This window comes from Protopterus annectens, chromosome 6.part0, assembly GCF_019279795.1.
Source record: "Protopterus annectens isolate FY-2018-M chromosome 6.part0, PAN1.0, whole genome shotgun sequence".
Lineage (NCBI taxonomy): Eukaryota > Metazoa > Chordata > Ceratodontiformes > Protopteridae > Protopterus > Protopterus annectens.
The window spans coordinates 1,527,539,904-1,527,560,853 of NC_056737.1; the positions used below are offsets into that span (position 1 = coordinate 1,527,539,904).

At 39.8% G+C, this 20,950-nt stretch overlaps 1 protein-coding gene across 2 annotated transcripts in view; it reads left to right on the forward strand.

Moving 5' to 3' along the window:
* MARCO (macrophage receptor with collagenous structure) overlaps positions 1–20,950 on the forward strand; it is a 503,950-nt gene that overhangs the window by 430,075 nt on the left and 52,925 nt on the right. For both annotated transcript variants that reach the window (XM_044074990.1, XM_044074989.1), the window contains one exon: positions 14,084–14,260. In XM_044074990.1, the coding sequence (XP_043930925.1) occupies positions 14,084–14,260 (177 nt within the window). The remainder of the gene's footprint in view (positions 1–14,083; positions 14,261–20,950) is intronic.

The window sequence follows — 20,950 nt, forward strand, 5'->3', positions numbered from 1 at the left end:
TTTGCAAAGAAACAGAAAGCATTTTGTTATATTCCTGTATTTGCAAATATCATGACAGAATATCCATAATCGATTGAATTTATCTGCTTGCTGCAGTTAGGTCTCATAAAAACTGTTTTTTCTATTCCTCTGTTACTTTTCCACTTTCCTTTAAAATATATTTTAAAACAATAAAAAGTTTTGTCTTCATCAATTATCCACTTAAAATACTGATCAGTAAATTAATCAAATATAGAGTACAGTTGTAGTAGTAACACAAAAATAGCTACAGATGGTGCCACCTAACTAAGAGCATTAGTCCCCTGTGCTATCTCCCACAATGTACACTTCTTAATTTTACTTACTCTCAGGCAGAGATGTATTATTCATTTTTGACTGATGGTATATTTATTAGCATAAAAAGGAAATTGTTGACTTTGGTGACTTATTAACTGTTGGTATCTGCCATATGAAGAGTAGCTGCTTAAGTTAGAACTATCAACAATTATTGTCCTTTTGTCTAAGCTTATGTAGCATCTGTTCTTATCAATTTAATATGGTAGTTGGCTTGTTTCCAGAATTAATAAATGTGTTCTTTGTGTACTAGATAGCTTTGAATGGTACCAGCTAGTTGCCAAAAACACAGGCAAGGGTAAATGTGTGTGTGTGTGTGTGTGTGAGAGAGAGAGAGAGAGTGCATGTGTCCGTATCATACATCTCAACCTCTTAGTGCAAGAAATCTGGGCAAAGCCTAAATAAGTAGGGGGGAGGCTCAAAACAGGGGCAGCTTTTAAATATAGCTCTTATAAACTTGGAAAGTTTCTAGTGTAACAGGATTTGTGGTAGCATGCATTTTCTGAAGAATATGAAGTCTGAAACGTAAATGTATATCATGATTAGGTGACTTTAATCCTCTGATTTGTCAGAAAACATAAATTTTATGAGAAATAGACCAAAATATGAGGTAGAAATGTTGACTTTCTTCAAAAATCTAGACAGTTGAGAGCATACCTCTCAACTGTAGAGATTTTCACAGAATATCCAGATTTTTGCCTCATATTTTTGGTCTGGTTCTCATAAAATCTGTGATTTTCTGGCAAATCGTTGGATATCAGAGTCACTAAATAATATTAAATAATGACAGCCATTTGAGTTTCAGACTTTATATTCTTCAGAAAATATATCATTATGCAAAACATGCTATTCCTGCAACTTTCTATGTTTATAGGAGCAATATTTAAATTCTGTCCCTATTTGTGGGCCTTTGTGCCACCATTCTTTCTGGCTTTGTCCAGATTTCTTGCACTGATAGGTTGAGAGATATGGTCGACGGGTATGGTCAGTGTATGTGCATGTATCAAAAATGTCCTGGCCAAGTTTCACTTACAATGGGAAAGACATCCCTGTAAGAAACTAAGGTGAGCCTGAAAAGGCAGTGATATTAACTTGGTTGAACAGTTGTTCAGGGTAATGCATATTTGGTCATTGTATGCATTGGTCATATCCCAAGCCAGTAGTGTACATTTGTCATCTATTGTTTATGTCTGTCACCTCCTTGCATATTATTTAGAGGTTAATGATCTGCAGACACTCGCATCCTAAATAGTGCCAGTGGTACATATTCAAAGGCCATACGTAGGGTGGCCTATTAATTTGTGTCAGTGTTGACATATTCAAAGGTCATAGTGGGACATACTAATTTGTATTAGTGGTGAAATATTCAAAGGCCATGGTGTGAAATATTAATTGGTGTCAGTGTTATTGTATACTGGTACTTAAAGTGCATGCAAAACCAAAAAGTATATGCACTTTTCCAGCCACAGGGTAAATATACAGCAATTTACATTGCCCAGCAGGCAAAACTGAGTTGTGAATAATATGCCAAGATGACAGATGCAGAAATACTTAAACAGGACATGTTAAAAGGATAGCCAAATGCAAATCAGAGCATGAGTCAGTTAATACATGGTCTGGGTGTAAACACAGGTTGCTCCTTTGACCCTGGAGATAGCCTAAGAGGATCTTGAAAGTATGCAGCATGCAGCAATAGGGTCACCCAATATGACCCATAATAATCTCAGATTGCAGTTTGAACTAAATAGATTACAAAGAGAGATGAAATGCCTGGAAATCAAAACAGTGGAGTGAATAAAACAGCATTAATCCATAGAGGAGGAAAGGTAGTGTCAGCATAAACTGGTCATGGTGTACAAAAGGTATAAGAAGAAAGGCAGTACCAGTGTTATCATGAAGTGATGTACATTCTTTCCCAAATGCTTGTCAGTAGTAGGGGTAAAAATCCAGCCCTATATAGGACAGCAATTTTCTTTCCTTTTACTATAGAGTTTGTTTATTGCTGCAGTCTACTAGACAGGTTTACTCTTCCTTGAGGAAGATGATTTGGTCCTGTCAGGTATTGCTGAGTCATACACCTATGTAGGTGCTCATATAGTTTTTTGGTCTAGGCTTGGACATTAGTGCTAGTTCCAGCTGAAGGGATGGTGGCTGTGAAGCTGCTTATACCTGCTCTCAGGAGATTGTAGTCAACTTTGAAAAAGTTTTTTGTTTGACCCTGACAAGGGAGGGGGGGAAGCAGGGGAGATAGTGACTTCAAAAGTGATTGCTTTATGGTCATATCTTACCAAGGAGGATGACACTGTAGGGGTGCTAAAGTGGCTACTCATGTTGGTTATTACCAGGTCCAGGATATTTTCACCTCTCGTGGGGGTGTCAACCAACTGATCCAATGTCATGACATTGATGAAGTCGAGGAATCTCTGGGCATTCACGTTTCAGCTAAAATAGGTGTTCCACTTTATGGTTGTGTAGTTAAAGTTACCCAGGATGAGGCTAGAGGATTGAATCTTGATGGATTCAGGTAAGTCCAGATAGTGGGCATACTGAGCCATGGTTGGGGTCTGTAGCTAGCTATGATTTGAATAGGTGTTTTGTCAATGGTTAACTGCATTTGGAATGTCTCCTGTGCATTACACTGTTTGATCAGCCTGGAGGTGTGTATGTCTTTGATATATATTGAAACTCCACCCCCTTTGGCTTTATACCCTTCCATTTAGGGTCTGAAAGTATGGTAGGATGAGAAACCTGGTAAGGCTGGGGTGCTCTCCACAGCTTTGAACCAGGTTTCAGTGACTGCACAAATGTCAGCATCCTCCAGGGTGAGAAATGTTTGCAGTGAGTGCAGTTTCATGCTAAGACTCCTACCATTTAGCAGCATGACCTTTAAATTTCATTTAGAAGAATTTTTCATGTTGGTAATTTTGTGCTCATGACATTGCCTAATAAAGGCACAATGGGGGAAGCAAGAACCTTTGCCAGAAGCCTGAAGCCAAGGGGAGACAGATGGAGGCCATCTCTGGCAAAGCATTGTGGTCTGTCAGTCATGTCCTCCTAGGCTATCAGGTACTGGATCCCCTTGTAATGACATCAGAAACTAAGCTAATTGTTAAAGTCAATAATTTTCTGTTTGCATTGAGACATCATTCTGGGTGATGGTAGGATGCTGCTTAAGGCTAGGGACATACTTGCCTGGGACACATATTCAGTGAGCTCAATCATGTCTATTTTCATATAGTCCAGACAGGTACGTCTCAAGTCATTCACACCAACATGGGCTATGACAGAGTCATAACAGTACCTGTTGTTTGGAGACTTGAGTGCATGCACAATATGGCAGATTCTAGCACCTCACAAGCAACTTACCATGACTTTCTACTTGTCTAGCCTGGTGAGGTGTGTGTGTCTGTGTGTCTCACAATAGAGTCTCCTATGACTAGTATGTTAGATTTGTGGTTGGGCCTTAGAGGCTGTGAGACACAGGCATGTGTACTATGTGTGGTGCTTGATGCTGTGGATTGTGGTGTGCTTCAGAGGTCTTTTTTGTTTAGGTATGTTTTTGTTGAGAACCTCTGTATATATAGGAGTGTGTTGTACATGTGTGAGTGGTGTTAGAGGTGTGGTGTTTGCAGTGTTTGTGCAGATAACCTTTTAAACATCAGATGTACTGGCTTGTGACTAAGAAAGCAAGGATTCTAGTTTCTTAATGTAATTGTATCTCTCATATATTGTGTTCCTAGGTGGTAGTAGTAGAGAGTTGTCCATGTCCATAAGGCAGTTGCTACACTGTCTCAGGATGTCCATATCAACAAGACTAACAGGAGAAACCATAGGAAATTGTCCGTCCATGGTTGTCAGACTCTGTGGAAGAGAGGTCAGGGATGGTATAGTTGGAGGATAGTACCTATAGGTGTGAGTAGGGCTGGATAAAATCAATATAGTAGCTGAAAGCAAGGGACTCACAAAGGATTGCTCGTAAGGTAAAAAATGCAGCTGAGTTACCTCACAAAGGGTTAAAACAGAGCAGCTGCAGTGTGTGATGTGCAAATAAGCACAAATCTGCACAAATGCAGGGTTTAAATATCACAGAAATGAAAGTAAAATAGAAACACTGGAATTGACCAATCAACCATTGTCCCCGAGCTCTTAGCTAAACACCCTATGCCAGATCAGTTCCAACCAGTTCACTTACTCCCACTAAGTCCAGGCAGGCCCCAGCCAACACAAGACAGCATAGCAGGGAACACAGGAATCACACAAACAGATCTGGATAGAGCAAAATCTGTAACCAGACTATGCTGAAGATATTTAAAATATTTAAACTCTGTTAGGTTGATTTAACACAGGTGAATATGTACACACTTAAATAGAACAGTAGCAAACAAAAGCAAACTGATTTAAACAAATACCTAATTAAACAATATAAAAGCTCAAAACTGAGCCCTGCTCCAGCAACCTTCAATGAGACGAGTTCTAACTGCACACTGCTGCCACTAAGATGCAGAGGAACACTCTCCCAAAAAAGATGGCCTGGATTAGTGCCCAAGTTATACAAACAGAGCTAGATTCAACAGGTTTGAATGTAGTCTGTGCTACAGCAAACAAGGTGCACCAGTTTCAGGAAGAAACAGGTCAAATAAGCAGGCACAATAAGTCTTCAACCAGCAATTCCCAGCTCAGAAGGGCAGAATCTACCCTCTCCTGCTACAAGACTGTAGACCACAAACCTTCTTAATGTAAAATAACTGGCCTGAAGCCCAAGTGCTTAAACCAGAACTAAGACACTTTTAGACACACTAAGCCTTCAACCAGGAATTCCCAACTTAGAAGGATGTAAGTTACCTCTCCCGCCACAAGACTGTAGACTACAAAACCTTCCTAATGTAAAACAACTGGCCTGAAGCCCAGGTGCTTAAACCAAAAGGCTTAGAATAACAGTTACAATTTAATCAGGCTACTAACAAGCAGTCATTAATAGTGCCATGGTGGAGCAGCAGTAGGGTTGTCGCCTCACAGCAAGAGGTTCTCCCGTTCAATTCTCAGCTGGAGCGCCTTCTGTGTGGAGTCTGCATGTCCTCCCCACGGTCGAGTGGCATTCGAAAGACATGTGTGAATGGGCGTGCCTTTGTTGAAGGTTGGGCGTCGAGCTGGTACCTCGGCACTGTAAAAATCTACTGTCAATCATTAGCGGACCGGAGTTCCACTGTGGTGACCCCTAACCGGGAAAAGCCGAAAGAAGAACAACAACTAACAAGCAGCCATTAATGCAACTGAGTACTTTTAAGAGCAAGCAGCAAAAGCAAAATAAAGTAACGAAGTAAGAAGAAACACAAATACAGCAAAAGCAGATGAATAAAAGGTAATCTTTTAAGGAGGAAAAAAGATAAATCAAGGTTGAGAAACTCAGGGGTAGGGCCTTCTCAAATGATCTCTCTCTACTCTTGAAACAAAAGCTGTTACTGACTGGAAACGCAACTGCAGTCAGTAAAGACATGTGTGAATGGGCTGCCTTTTTTGTTGGTTAAGTCGCCGCAGCTACCTCTCACTGTAAAAATCTACTGTCAATCATTATTAGCGGACCGAGTTCCACTGTGTGACCCCTAACGGAAGATCTTCTACTGAAAACAAGGAAAAACACAAAAAAGTACAAACATTGGAACACAAACAGCAAACACTGTTCACAAAACACTCTTTGTCTTGAAAACTCTTCAGAAAAGACGAACTGTGCACTAACTTCATCACTTACTGAAATACATTTTTAAATAACTTTAAATAACTTCATGCTAATTAAAACAATTAATAAATATTAATTTTATTATTAAAAATTTTAAAATCTTTTTTAAATAAATACTTAATAGCTTTAAAAAATTTAATATCAAGTAAATTTAAGTAAAACAAATTTCAAAAAATAAATTCTATTAAAACATATTTAATTAAAAAAGTAAGTGTTTTATTACATCAAATCACTACACGGTAATATCATATCAATAGATCTATCATAATAGATTTGAATTATTATAATTAAAAAAAAATAACAATATATCTAAAATAATACTATAATATAATATAATACTATAAACTTATAAATTTATACAAACACAATTATACAATATTCGTTTATAATTGTATGGTAATGGGTTTTCTATCATAATATAATATATACAATATATTTAAAATGTAAATATAAAGGAAGGGGAAGGAAAAAAAAGGAAGGGGGAAAGGAAGGAGAAAAAGGGAGATTTTAAGAAGGAGGGAAAGGGAAGGGGGGGGAGGGGGGAGGGAGGGGTGGGAAAGTGAAAAATGAGGAAAAAAAAAGTGAAGGGAAAAATGAAACTAAATTAGGAACATTTGGAAACTTATTTGGCAAATTAGATTATTTTCATATTGCCTACCTGGATTAAATGAGCCATCACTTGTTGCTGGTTATAAAAATTAATTACTTGAAATTTATTTTTGATGCTTGTTTTTTAAAAGTTATTACTTGATGCTGGACTCAGTAGAATGATCTGATGAGACGGGACTGGGAGGAGTGTCCAAAATGAGATTTATAGTAGGGGTGGGTAACTGAAAAACCACCAAATTTAAGAACAACAACTAGTTCAACAATATTCAGAGCAAGCAGGCCACACAAACACTTCAGCTAAATACAGATATTTCTATATAAGAGAGTAATGCTGCTTCTCAGCTCCCCCACTAATTTACTGAAGCTATTCACAGTTTACAAAGGAATTCTTTGGTAACTTTTTTTAACTGACCCTAGCCAAGAAATCTTAATACTTCAACAGAACAGAAAACTTAAAACAAAACAAATGTAATACTAGAATAAGATTCAAAAATAGAAGTGATTCAACTTTAAATGAAGAGCTTCAAATCAAAATAAAATGCAGCCAAGTTCAACAATATTTAGAGCAAGCAGAGCAGGAGGTGTGATGTTCCACCACTGGACCAGTAATCAAGGAGCCTCAGTCCTCACTACTGGCACCAGTGGGTCATGTACGTTGGGAGGATGAGAGGTACTCACACAGTATTTCCAGATGCAGCTCACTGCATCAAGTGCAATTTCCCTTAAGAGCACACAGAGACCACAGTCAGTCCAGGGCTGGTTTCTCCCTCTTTCTCCAGATCCCCAATAAGACTCCCCACTGGCACAGCTATAGAGTTAAGTCCTTAACCAGTGTTCCAAGCCAAGTCCTCCAACACTCTCTCTGTCCAACCAGTGCTTTGTGTCAGTCCCCAAGTAGCTGACACACACTTTCTTGGAGATTTGTTTTACACACATGCACACACACCTGGAAAAGGCTGGCACAGGTTTACTAGCTATGCCCCCCTTCTGCCCAGACTATAAGGTAGTTATCACTGCCACTAGAAGCCCTTATTACTACTTTAAGGCGCTTAACAAAGGGTGTCCAATCTTACTGTGTAATGTTGCTATTAATACAAATGGTAGTTTGACCAAGAGCAAGGCTATTATGAGTGGCCCACACAGTGTCACAAAATAAATATGCAAGTACTCTCAGAACTTAAATATCTCTAGACAGATCAGCCACAATGAAAGGTTTAAATATATGTAATAATAAATAAAAAAATAACAAGAAAATAGTCAGTATATAATTATAGTGACAAAAGAGTTCAAAAGCACAGGAAATATTTAAAACAACATTGCAGGACAGTCTCAAATAAATTAAAAAAACATCTAAATTAAGCTTTGCTATATTCCTGACTATCTCTAGAGAATTACTATATCATAGTTAACTTAGTTACAGAGCATGGCAAGTGTGTGATGAATGGGTTTGGTTGTTATTAGGTCCAAGACAGAATACAGAATGCTCTGTCTCTCTTAAGAGACTTTTCAAATTATTATCACAAATATTATTGTTGCCATAGCTTGCATAATGACATAATTTCCTGTCATCTAACTCTATTCCAGGTGAAACCCAACAATGCTGGAAGCTAGAAGTATTTAGCATCTACCTGTGAAAATACATAGACCTCAGATCTGTGGCAGATGGTGGAAGTCATAAAACAATAAAACACTTCCAAATCAATAGAGAAAACTCCCTAGTTTTAGACAGTGTGTCTCTTGCTGCACTGAAGCTGAAAGATAACATCTTTTTATGGCCTGGCCATAAAGTAATAAGTCAGCCTTCTATATTCCAGTTTCCACTGTTAAAATATATACACCTAAACAGTTACAATAGTGCAGATACATTTCTGTTCTATTCCATTAGAGAATGCTGTGGTTACATTTCAAGCACTTTGAAAATACCTTCAAGCAGTTTAATATACAGATGACATACAGTTCTAATACATTTATAACACAAGCATCTTGTATAAATCATGTTAATATTCACAAATGACATATAATTATTTACAGAATTCCAGATAGCTGTGCTGGCAGTATCTCCCTTCTTGACATTTCTTCCCCCCTTGAAGACTCAAGCTAGTTTTGCAAGTGACCCTTGAGAAATGTTGCTTGAGAGGGATGAGCCTATCTGGGAATACCTTACCCCATTCCCTGTCTTGAAACCCCATCTGGGTTGGCATTGATAACCCCACTGCAGTGCTGCACTGTCATATCATATGACTGCATCCCTAGGATCCACCTAGGTATTTTGTTGGCTGGCCTAATGTAGACATGTTAAAATATTGTGGTCTGTAACTACAGTGAATTTTCTTCCATGCAGATAAGGTTAAAGTTTCTGCAGTGCCCACACTATGGCTAGGCATTCCTCTTCTACAGCTGCATAGCATTCCTCCCTGGGAGGGAGTCTAAGGCTGAGATATACCACTGGGTGCTCTTTGCTCTCTGAGGAAACCTGGCTGAGTACAGCCCCCACCCCATGGTTTGAAGCATCTACCTAGGTTCATAGGTTCATAGGTAGGTACTAGGCTATTGGCCCTAGGGTGTATATAAGCCTAGCCAAAAGTACCTTGGCTTTCACCACCCAAGAAAATTATTTTCCTGTGCCACTGTCGAGCAGAGCCACAGAAGTGATCCTCGGGGTGAATTTCCGATCTCCCATCCAATCATCAAGATTTTTCTTGAACAGTGCTAATGAGGAGCTTTGTTTGATATAGATAGGTAGTTTGTTCCAGAGTATGGGAAGTCTCTGGGACAGGAATCTATCCCTCCAGCATGTTCTGTTTATTGTGGTGATGAGGTTTAGGTCCCTAGAGCGTGTAGCTCATAGGGATTGGGATTTGTTTAAGTGGAGCATGTCTAAAAGCTCTTGGTTTAACATAGTTTTGTGTGTTAGGCAGAGATTGCCTCTGAGTAGGTGATATGCAACGGAGTAAAGCTGCAGTTTTTTGAGACGGTCTGCATAGGGCATCTCTTTGAGGCTGGTAATCCTCTTTGTGAGGTATTTCTATGGCCTTTCCAGTTGTTGTAGATATCTTGTGAGGTACATACCAAAAGGGGCATTGTACTCTATAATGGGTCTAATGAGTGACGAGTAGAGGGGAACAATGACTTCTTTTTTCCTGGATGAGAAACCTTTTGTGATGAGGTGTGCCACATAGAAGGATTTCCTGATTACTGTGGTGATGTGATTATCAAAGGAGAGACTACTGTCCACCTGTGTCCCAAGGTCTCTTATCACACTTTTGGTGTTAAGTAGACTACCACCTAAGTGGTAGTTCATGGGTACTGAGTTTTTACCAAAATGAATGACAATGCACTTTTTGGCATTGAGCTTAGGTTAGTACTAGGCTAACTGCCCTTGTGAGCCATTTTGAGCCTAGCCAATTATCCCTTGTGAGACTCAAACCCTGCACCTTGTGCTCGTAAGGCAAACACCTTAACCATTATTGAGGCCATGGCTTTGACACCAGGCATCTGTCTCAGCAAGGCCCTTTTGTAGGATGTCCACATCTTTTGGAGTTTTGATTATGGCTCCTAGTTTGCAGTCATCTGTGAACTTCATTAGCCAAAGACCTTCTGTGTTGGCCTGTACTTCAGAGAAGTAGATACCAAACAGGAGAGGACCCAGGACTGAACCCTGTGGTACTCCACTTGTCACTGGTCTGAAGCTGGATTTGGAGTCTGCTACTTTCACAGTGTGGGTTCTGTCAGTGCACCAGTTGGCAACCCATCTTGTGACATAGGGATTTATACCTAGTTTAGTGAGTTTATCTATAATTCCAGAGTGGGGGAAGGTGTCAAAAGCCTTGGCGAGATCTAGACAGGCTGTGTGAACCACCTTACCCTCATCTACGGCTTTGGTGACTGCTTCAAAGAAGTCTATCAGGTTTAGGAGACATGATCTGCCTTTTACAAACCTGACGTGGGTGGGGTCCTGAGTTTGGAGATTACCAATGTCATTGTTTATAAGTTCCATGATGATACGTTCCATAGCCTTGCAGACCATTCTCGTTAGGCTAATGGGGGAGGTAGTTTCCGGGGTCTGTGGTGGCTCCCCCTTTGTGAAGTGGGATAGCTGTTGCTGAGCACCATTCAGTGGGCACATAGCCTGAGGTGAGGCTATGATTGAACATGGTACTTAGGTGGGGTGACAGTTCATTCTGTAGTTCATGTAGAACACAGCCTGGGATGTCGTCAGGTCCCATAGATACTGTGTTCTTGGCTTTGGATAGTGCGTTTTTTACCTGTGCAGCCATGATTACAGGAATTTTGCATTCTTCTGGTATAGAGATGGACCCTTTAGGGGATGACAGAGGGGTAAAGTTAGCACTGAACCTATCTGCCAGGATGTTGGCAATATCCGTTGGTTCTGTATATTTAGTGCCATTGTGCTGTAACTCAGAGCAGATCTGAGTGTTGCCATTGAGATTCTTGACATAGCTATAGAATGCTTTGTGGTTGTCTTTAGAGTCAGTGGCGATTTTGTTTTCATAACTAGCTTTGGAGGATTTTATGAGGGATCTCAGCTTCTTACTGAAGCTGACCAGGGAGTTTCTCCAATCATGGGATTTTACTCTTTTTTGCAACAGTTTCTTTCTTCTGCACAACAAATTTGTTGCTGTAATCTGGACTGGCTAACACAGGTGGTCCTCCAAAATCTCCTTTTAGACTGCCTGCTCACATGCTGGGTTCCACACTACCTTATCTGTCCTATTTTTCCTTTTGAGGTCTGTGAAGGGAGCAGCTATGGTACGGTAATTGGGGACAAACTTTCTGTAGTACCCTGATGTCCCTAAGAATGCCCTCACCTGCCTTTTGGTAACAGGGGCAGGCCATACCTGAATGGCTTTCACTCTGGCAGATGCTGGTCTGATCTTACCTCTCCCCATTCTATGTCCCAGCTAGACGACCTCCACCATACCCACCTGACACTTACTGGGCTTAATGGTCAATCCTCCCCTTTGTAGTCTGCTCAGCATCTCCTTGACATGCTGAAGGTGCTCTTGCCAGAAATAGCTGCAGATGGCAATATCACCAGGTAAGCACGGGCAAAATCTCCTGCTCCTGCTAGGATACAATCTGCCATGCCTCTGGAAAGTTGCTGGGGCATTCTTCATCCCAAAGGGCATCTTCGTGATCTCATACTCTCATTCTCATTCATTCTCATGAACGGAGTCACAAAGGCTTACCTCTCTCTAGCGATGGGAGTCAAGGCCACCTGCCAGTAGCCCTTGGTAAGATCAGTAGTGGTAAAATACTTAGCCTCACCCAGCTGCTCTAGGGCTTCATTTGTCCCAGACATGGGGTAGCATCTGACTCTGTGTGACTATTTAGTTTCCTGTAGTCCACACAGAACCTAGTTCTGCCATCCTTCCTTGGTACCAGCACCAGTGGGGAGGCCCAGTAACTGCTGGACTACTGGATTACCCCTAGTTCCAATATTTCCTGTATCTCCTCCCGCAGAGTGTGTTTGACTCTCTCAGGTACCCTATAAGGGACATGCTTAATAGGCCTTTGTGATCCTGTATCCACATAGAGCTACACCAGGTGGGTACAACCTAGTTTCCCAGTGAACATGCCACCGAAGTCCTGTAACACTGCTTAGATTTCTAGAACCTGAGTAGGGGATAGCTCCTGGGACATTGCCACCTCTTCTACTGAGGTGTCAGTCCAAGCCTCACTGATGAGATCAGTCACCGGATCACCTTCAGACTCCTCCTGCCCCTGCATCCTGCCTAGCAGTTCTACCATGTAGTTAACATCACTGACCTTCCTTAATACATTGAAGTTCCTTCCCAAGCTGCCTGCAGCTTGTTGTGTCTGACAGGAATGAGAACCATAACCTGCTGCCCGACAGCATACTCTCTAGCTTGAGCATTCCTTTTACATCTTACCTTTTTTCCTGTTGCGCTTCTGCCAGGTTCTCCTGGGCCAAGCCCATGAGTTCCCTGAGCCTTGTCCTGAGGTTTAGGACATATGCCACAGCAGACACCTTGTGGGATTCACACTCACCCCCCCCACTCATCTTGAATCAAATCTAGAGGTCGCCTCACCCTTTGCCCATACAGCAACTCAAAGGGTACAAAACCTGTGAATTCCTGGAGCACCTCTCTGTAAGCAAACTTCAGATGTGGCAGATATTTGTCCCACTCCCTCTTGAACTGGTCTGCAAATGCCAGTAGTTTAACCTCTCCACCAGACCATTAGTCTGGGGATGGTAGGGGGTGGTCTTTAGGTGCTTCAACCCATAATGCTTCCACAGACAAGCCAGTAGGTCTGACATGAAACTAGCACCACTGTCAGTAAGTATTTATTTTGGGAAAGCTACCCTGTTAAAAATCTCTAACAAAGCATTTGCCACCTTTTCTGCCTCAATGGAGGACAGAGCCACCACTTCAGGTATCTGATAGCATAATCTACTACCACTAGGATATACTTCTTCCCTGTGGAACTTGGGGTACTCAGAGGCCCACAATATCCATAGCTACCCTCTGAATTGGCTCCTCAGTCACAGGCAGAGGCACCAAAGGAGTTTTGACCTTGTCTCCTGCTTTGCCTACCTTTTGACACTGCTCACAGGTCCTGCAGTACTCTATTACATCCCTGGAAATCCCAGGCCAATAAAAGCTCTGCATAATACATCTCTTTGTATGCTTTATTCCCATATATCATGCAAAGGGAATGTCATGGACTATGGTTAGAAGTGCCAGATGGTAGGTTCTGGGCACTAGCAACTGCTGTATTCTCTCACCCTCTAGCCCTCCCTCAGGAGTCCACTCTCTATACAGTACCCCTTTGTCCCATTATACAGATCCCCCTTTCCTTGAGAATTTTGGTTTCATTGTATCCCTTGTACTACTTGTGCATGATTTCAAGCAAGAATATATCATGTTGGCACATGCTTTAGATAACATAATGAGAGCTGTACTTAACCATCTTCATTAAAAAGGACAAGGGAATTCAATAAAACATTTTAGTCAGAGATTCCAGTGAAGAAATGAATCATATGCAGCAGAACAGTAGAGAAGGAATTTTGTCAGATGGTGTGGGATCTCCAAAACCTCAGCCCTGCATATAGGGAGAGAAATTCATGGTAGTTATGGATCATAATTCCTGCAAGCTGTTGTCAGTGAGCAAACTAGTTTGTAGTTAATCATACAGTGTGGCAATTAGGCACTGAAGTGAAGCTAGTAATGGAAATACACATTGTTTGTCAACATGAGACTAAGAAACATAACTTGAAATGTCCCCTCATTTCACATGGTTTGTTTACTTTTTTATGTGGTATCTGAAGAAAATGTACTTGAATCTATAATTAAACTGCATGCAAAATAAAGCAGTGTCATGGCTATAATCTTTAATAATATGTCTATATATCTACTTTAGGTACTTTAGCAACAGTAAGAATTGTTGGAATTGGAAGACCTCGAGGTCGTGTAGAAGTTCTACATAATAATATGTGGGGTACTATCTGTGATGATGGCTGGGATATTAATGATGCAAAAGTTATTTGTCAGATGCTAGGATATCCTTTGGTTGTTGATGCTTTTACAGCTGGTGGAGGTAAGTTTTGGACTCAGAATGACTTTTTATATGTGCTTTTTTTGTAAATGCATACAAATAATTGTTTGACAAATGTCAAACTTCAATAATGTAAAAATATTTGATGCACAATTAAACTAGACCATTTAGACTATTTCATTCAGAGCCCCGTGTTAGCTTAATTCACCTGAGTTGTTTCAGTTTGCTTTAACCGCAATCAATATATGTGACCCATAAAAATCAATTATTATAATGCATTTAGTTATTTATTTATTCCATTACTTAGTTACTTACATTTTTTTAAATGGGATAATATGACTAGGCAAAAAATTACCCTTTTCAGTGGAGGCCTGTGGAAATAAGTGCTGAAAACATTATAATTCACAGTGATGTGAAGAATGACATAATCAGCAACATACAGGTATAAAAGCAGAAAAGTGTAGCTACACAAAGAAATTGTCAACAAAATTGCATATAAATAAGAAGAAAATACATTGCAGCATTAGGAGAATTTAAATATTTTATTATTTGAAATCTTTTTCACAGTAAGTACACAGAAAAGCAAGGCATAGCTGATGGTGCAGTTCAGACTATTTTTGTAAATAATGATTGCCTAGGAAGGGAATCTATTTGAAAAGTCGCTCCAACCCTTTCAGAGAGGGAGCAGTGTAGTCAGATATAGTTCACCATATGTGCTGCTGCCATGACAATAAATGAAAAAGAAGGGAACAGCCAGATTCTGTTTGTGAAAAGAAAAAAGAAAACAAAATTATGAAATATAATTTTGAAATTAATAGTAATTATGTAGATGGCAAGCAGATGGAAGATGCCAATATTCTGCCTGCTACTGGCACAACATGAAAAGCTACCTGTTATCCATTTACTCAATATGCACTGTTATTGAAACTGTATTGTTTGAATTTTTACAAACTACTATCAGCACTTTTTAAACACACAGTATATTGTGAGGAGAATAAAAAGTTTTATTTTTTTTATACTAGAGTGAGTAACACCTAATGTTAGAGGTGGGGCTTGGGAACAGGTACTGGAATATTGTGAATTCCTTTGGCAGCTTAGTCTTGATGCATTTTATCCAGGATTGAACAATGTTTTATCATTAAGCATTGTGTTAAAATATATGCTGCCAAACTGTGACAGACTTTATTATTTATTATTTTTAAGCATTATTTATTTATGTATTGACCTTATTTTGTACTGCTTTATAATTGATAACTGAAAACAACCTAGCCTCAGAGTGCTTCAGCTCAGGTTTGTAGCAGTACAATAAAACATCTATATGATTTTATTTATGGAATGTAAGGATGCCTTTATGTGGACTCTCTGATTGTTCTTTCACAAGGTTGGAAAGGGAGAATAATGGAATCCTGGAAATGATAGAGAAGGCAGAAAGTGATGAAGAGAGAAGTCAAGGGGCACATAGATGGAAGACATGAAGAGGGCTGTACTAGTGGAGGTGAGAGAGGAGGAGCACTCATTTTGTGTGAGAGAGACCACCCATTTTTAAGTTTTTTTATATAGGAGGGCATTTGTGGAGGAGTTTGAGAAGAGGGTATAGGAAAGTGGCTTAGTCAAGAGTTAAGAAACTGATGAAACATAAAGATGAGACAGACAGGAGCACAACTGTGCTGCCATTGCTAGGGAACACAAGACATACACAAGGCAGATTGGTACAAAAGCTCTGGAAGGAGAGGAGGTCTAAAGTGCAGGTTATATCTTAGCCTGGAGGACCTCAGTTATCCACCATCTGTAATGCATATAAAATGGGAACCCCAATGGTGTGGAAGCCTCCTGTGGCTCAATGACAGGAACTGACTGGGTCAGTGAGTCTTGTATCTACTGGAACAGGATTTGCATTGGTTGAAGGTGCCTTTCTACTGCCTGCTCAATTGCTGCTTCAACCAGGTTCTGAAGCTCATGGTGCTACTAGCTTTTTGGGCTGCCAGGAACTGGGGGTCCCAGGGGTGTACAGCAACCACCTTGACCCTGTGAATATTTCTCCAGGCAGGCTGGGGTGAAGGGGTGAGCAGTTCCTGACCTGGGAAACATGCAGCTGGGCTGCATCTGGATATCTGGACCTGTGGAAAAAAGAACATAAATGGAGAGAGAAAAAGAGAGACAGAAACAGAGAGAGAGAGCAAGAGAGATACAGACAGAAAGACAGTGACACGAAGGAGTCATAAGTGCTTGTAAAATATACCATTTTATTTACAGAAATGAATAAACATTTATTTATTTACTTTTCATAGAGTTACTAAATAGCATCATCATTATGGCTGCATTCTTAATGGTACTTTAGAGTAAATGCCTCAAGTTCCATATAGGAATCAATTCATTATTACTTATGGATTACTGGTTGCAGTACCTATGAATGATTTATTGATATACACATATAAAATGTTTCCTCTTTATTGTAATAACTCATTGGGATATATACACTTTTTAATATATTATTCATAAGTTTATCACAGACCAATTGCTGCAGAAATGAATTTAAAATTTGTATTCAATTTCAATATGCTTTCTGTTCAGGAATATCTTCAGTCAGCTGCTCTAACCTCCTCTATTCAGAATATCTTCAGTCAGCTGCTCTAACCTCCTCTATTCAGTATATCTTCAGTCAGCTGCTCTAACCTCCTCCATTCAGAATATCTTCAGTCAGCTGCTCTAACCTCCTCTATTCAGAATATCTTCAGTCAGCTGCTCTAACCTCCTCACTACTTGGCTTTGATTATTTCCACTCTCCTGTTCTCCTCTTCTGTGAAGATATAATAAAAACAAATTAAAGGGAAAATGTGTGTGTGTGTGTGTGTGTGTGTGTGTGTGTGTGTGTGTGTGTGTGTGTGTGTGTGTGTGTGTGTGTGTGTGTGTGTGTGTGTGTGTGTGTGTGTGTGTGTGTGTGTGTGTGTGCGTGTGTATCATCTCTGAATGCATTTTTTTATTTATAATTTATTGTACAAAATGTATGCCTAGTATAAGCAAGCATTTCTTTGGGTTTTACAAAAAGTGACTAGGGACTTTCAGGAATAATGAATATTGCAGCAGACTTGACAATTTCATTGACATGTTTTCATTTTCCTTCCTAAGTCTATGGTGTCTTCACTGAATCAATTATTGTTACAGCCTGAATTTGATATACCCTACTTGATATGGTCCACAAGAGTCTCTGATGGGTACAGATGGTTAGCCATTCATGTACTGGTCCAAAAGGCAAACTTAGGAGATAGTCAGTTTAAGGAAGGAAGGGTACAGATCTAAAAGGTCTAATAATGTCAACAATTATTTCAACTGTTCACTGTAATATGAATTATTTGACTCTGTGTTTACCTCTGGTAATGTGAATTTTTAAAATAGTTTTAACTATTGATTATTCATAAGTAATGATTTGGTATTATATTGTAGTATGCGTTAAGTGCCATTGGAGTTTCCATTATGTAGTTTATTCAGTTGCTGCTCACCCCCTACCCACCACCTGCACTCTACCTTTAATAGGGTGGCTAGCTGCTCTCAGGCATTTTGTAAGAAAATGAATCTTCTGGAAATCCCAAAAATACATTAGCAAAATGTGAATACATGCCATTATGACTAAACAAAAATTATTGTTTTTTTTTCCATTTCTTTTTTTTTTTTTTTTTTTTTTTTTAGCATACCCACTAGACATACATTTAAGGTAATATTAAGAATCTCTGGCAGGTATACCTTTCACATACCACTAATAGTGGAAATCACTCTATTTGTAAAATGTGCACACACACACACACACACACACACACACACACACACACACACACACACACACAAATACACACACACACACACACACACACATCTATCTATCTATAGATGTATGTGTATATGTTTCTGTGTTTTTGTTGCACATTTCTTTCCATATGCATAGTAAAAAATATGCATGTTAACAAAATCCTAGCAGTAAAGTTATTGGTATAAAAATGCTACATTCTCTCTCTCTCTCTCTCTGCATATATTTATGTATGTGTGTGTGTGTGTGTTTGTGTGTGTGTGTATGTATATAAATACACACATATATACATATATTAACTTGCAGTATAAGACATAAAAAACAGTACTTAATATAAAACTCTGGCTTTCTTTCTTGGACCTCTAAAACCCACCTAGTGAGCTGGTCCATCCTCTGCCTCTGCAGGTCATTGTACCTGTTCCTGACCTGCATAGTTTCTTAGAATGTGGGATACCTATCCGGGATGACAGGTAGTCTCCCAACTCCTGCGAAATATCCATTTTTTTTTTCATTCTGAGCCTGTTATGGCCTGCTCAACTTCTGCAGGTACCACTCCTGCAGCAGGTAGAGGAGGGATTGGTTGTCTTTATCAGACCAGATTAGGGCTTGACAATGGCCTTGAATAGAAGGCATGCTTGTGAAGTTCCAGAGCAAAATTGATGTATGTAAGTATGATACAGGAGATACAAGGGTGTGAACCACACCCTCCAATGTGTGGCATTGCTTTGACTGACCCATATACCCATATAGGGGTAAAGCTGTGGAAGTGATAGCAATGTAAAGGTTTTGTGTAATGATAGTACTGGAGCACTGGAATGCAGTTCCATAGTCCAAACATGTGATCAGGTATGTGAATGACACATACTGTGCATGCTTTCTTTTATTTTTCAGAGTGAGAAGGTATTTGTTTAAGTGCCTATATATAAACATTGATATAGACGTATATATCTCACACACACACACACACACACACACACACACACACACACACACACACACACACACACACACACACACACATACATTCAACCACATTTATGGCCCCACAGACACACATGTACACATATCAACATACATGCAAACACACACACACACACACTCACATACATACATACACACACATACACACACACACATGGGTCTGATGTACTTAAATCTTGCAACACTACTCCCATAGGAGTGAATTAATGAATGCTGTCAAAAGACAGTACTGACTTTTACCGCCTAGAGAAAAAAGGTTGCTCGCAAGTAGATTGTTCTGTTGCTTTAATCTGAAGCCACCACCATTTTAAGAGCTCACTTGGCTAATTAGCATTAGTTACTACTCTGGACTGTTACATTAGCATGTGGCTTCCCCAGTTGGTATATTTTTAGCCTTACTGCAACCATGAGAGGAAAACCAAAGCTAGAGAGTGGTCCCTAAATTAGAAAAGCTAAACATTATATGCACAACTTCCCAGTTAAGATTTCCACATCACAGGAAACCTTTCCAAATTTTAGGATATGTGTTTAATAACTTAAATGTGCAGTCTTGACGAAAACTTCTAGTGCAGTTTAAAACCCCTAATAAGGAGAAACTGGAACAGAATTTTTTTCAAGCTTTGCCAGATTGTGTGGAACAATTAGAAACTGATTAATAACAGAAACATATGAAATGGAGAATCAGCCATTCATAGGATCATAGGAGCATAGGAGGTTACTAGGCTATTGACCCTAAGACCTGTACAAGCCTAGCTGTGTTATACCTTTGCTCCCTTATTGCCCAAGACCTTTAGTCTATGTTTGCACAAGAATCTAAGATCAGCACTGGCTGCCCCTCTCCAAGAGGGACATTGATGAAACCCCTGGTGGAAATTTGCAGTTTTCCATCCAATTATCCAGGTTACTCTTAAATAGGGTCATTGAGTAGCTCTGTTTTACATGAATTGGGAGTTTGTTCCAGAGAAGTGGCGATCTCTGGGAGACATATCTATCTCTCCAGCATGTCCTGTTAATATTGCAGGCTAGGTTAAGGTCCCTGGAACAAGTGAATCTTGTCCCCTTGGATTTGTGGATGTGCAGCAGCTTCACCAAGGCAGGATGTGAGACTGCTATGTAGGCCAGGCACAAGTCACCTTTAAGCAGTCCATATGACTCTAAGTAAAGTGATAGGGCCTTCAGTCTGTCCATGTAGGTCATGTGTTGTAGGCCCTGAATTTTCTTCAAGAGAAACCTCTGAGGTCTCTCCAGTTGCTGCAGATATCTGGTGAGGTACATACAGAAAGGAGCATTGTACTATATTATTGCTTGGGATTCTGTTGAAATAAAAGAAGGGAAACTAGTACATTTGCCAATAGTGGTTACAGTAAATAGCAAGAAAACAATGGATATCTATTGGGGGGGTGGGTAAACTGTAAGCATGCTTTCTGTATAGAGAAACAAGTAATTTGATACAGGACTGTATAAAAAAAAGTTTTTTCCAGCAGAATGAACACAAATATTCTATGAAGGATATACAACTGTGTGTAGAAAGTCAAGATGAAGTAAAGGATGGTAGTAATAAAAATAGAGTAACAATGAAATTGTTGGAATTATTAATATACATGTATACATATTCACAGTGATTGAATGCATGATGAAAATGTAGGAAATAATGTGATATTGCAAAATGAATTAATAGAAACTGATTATGTAGCCCAGGCAGGTATGACTCTGACCTTGAGCAGTATCCTACCTTCACCTAGAATGATGCCACAATACAGTGATAAAATGATCAGCTTTAATAATTGGCTTAAATTCTGGTGTCATTCAAAGGGGATCCAATGTCTGTCTGCCTGGGATGACATGCTGGACAAGCCACGCTGCTTCGCAAGGGACGGCTTACACCTGTCACCCCTGGGCTTCCGGATATTGGCAAAGGCTCTTGCCACCCCCATAGTGCCTTTTTTAGGCAA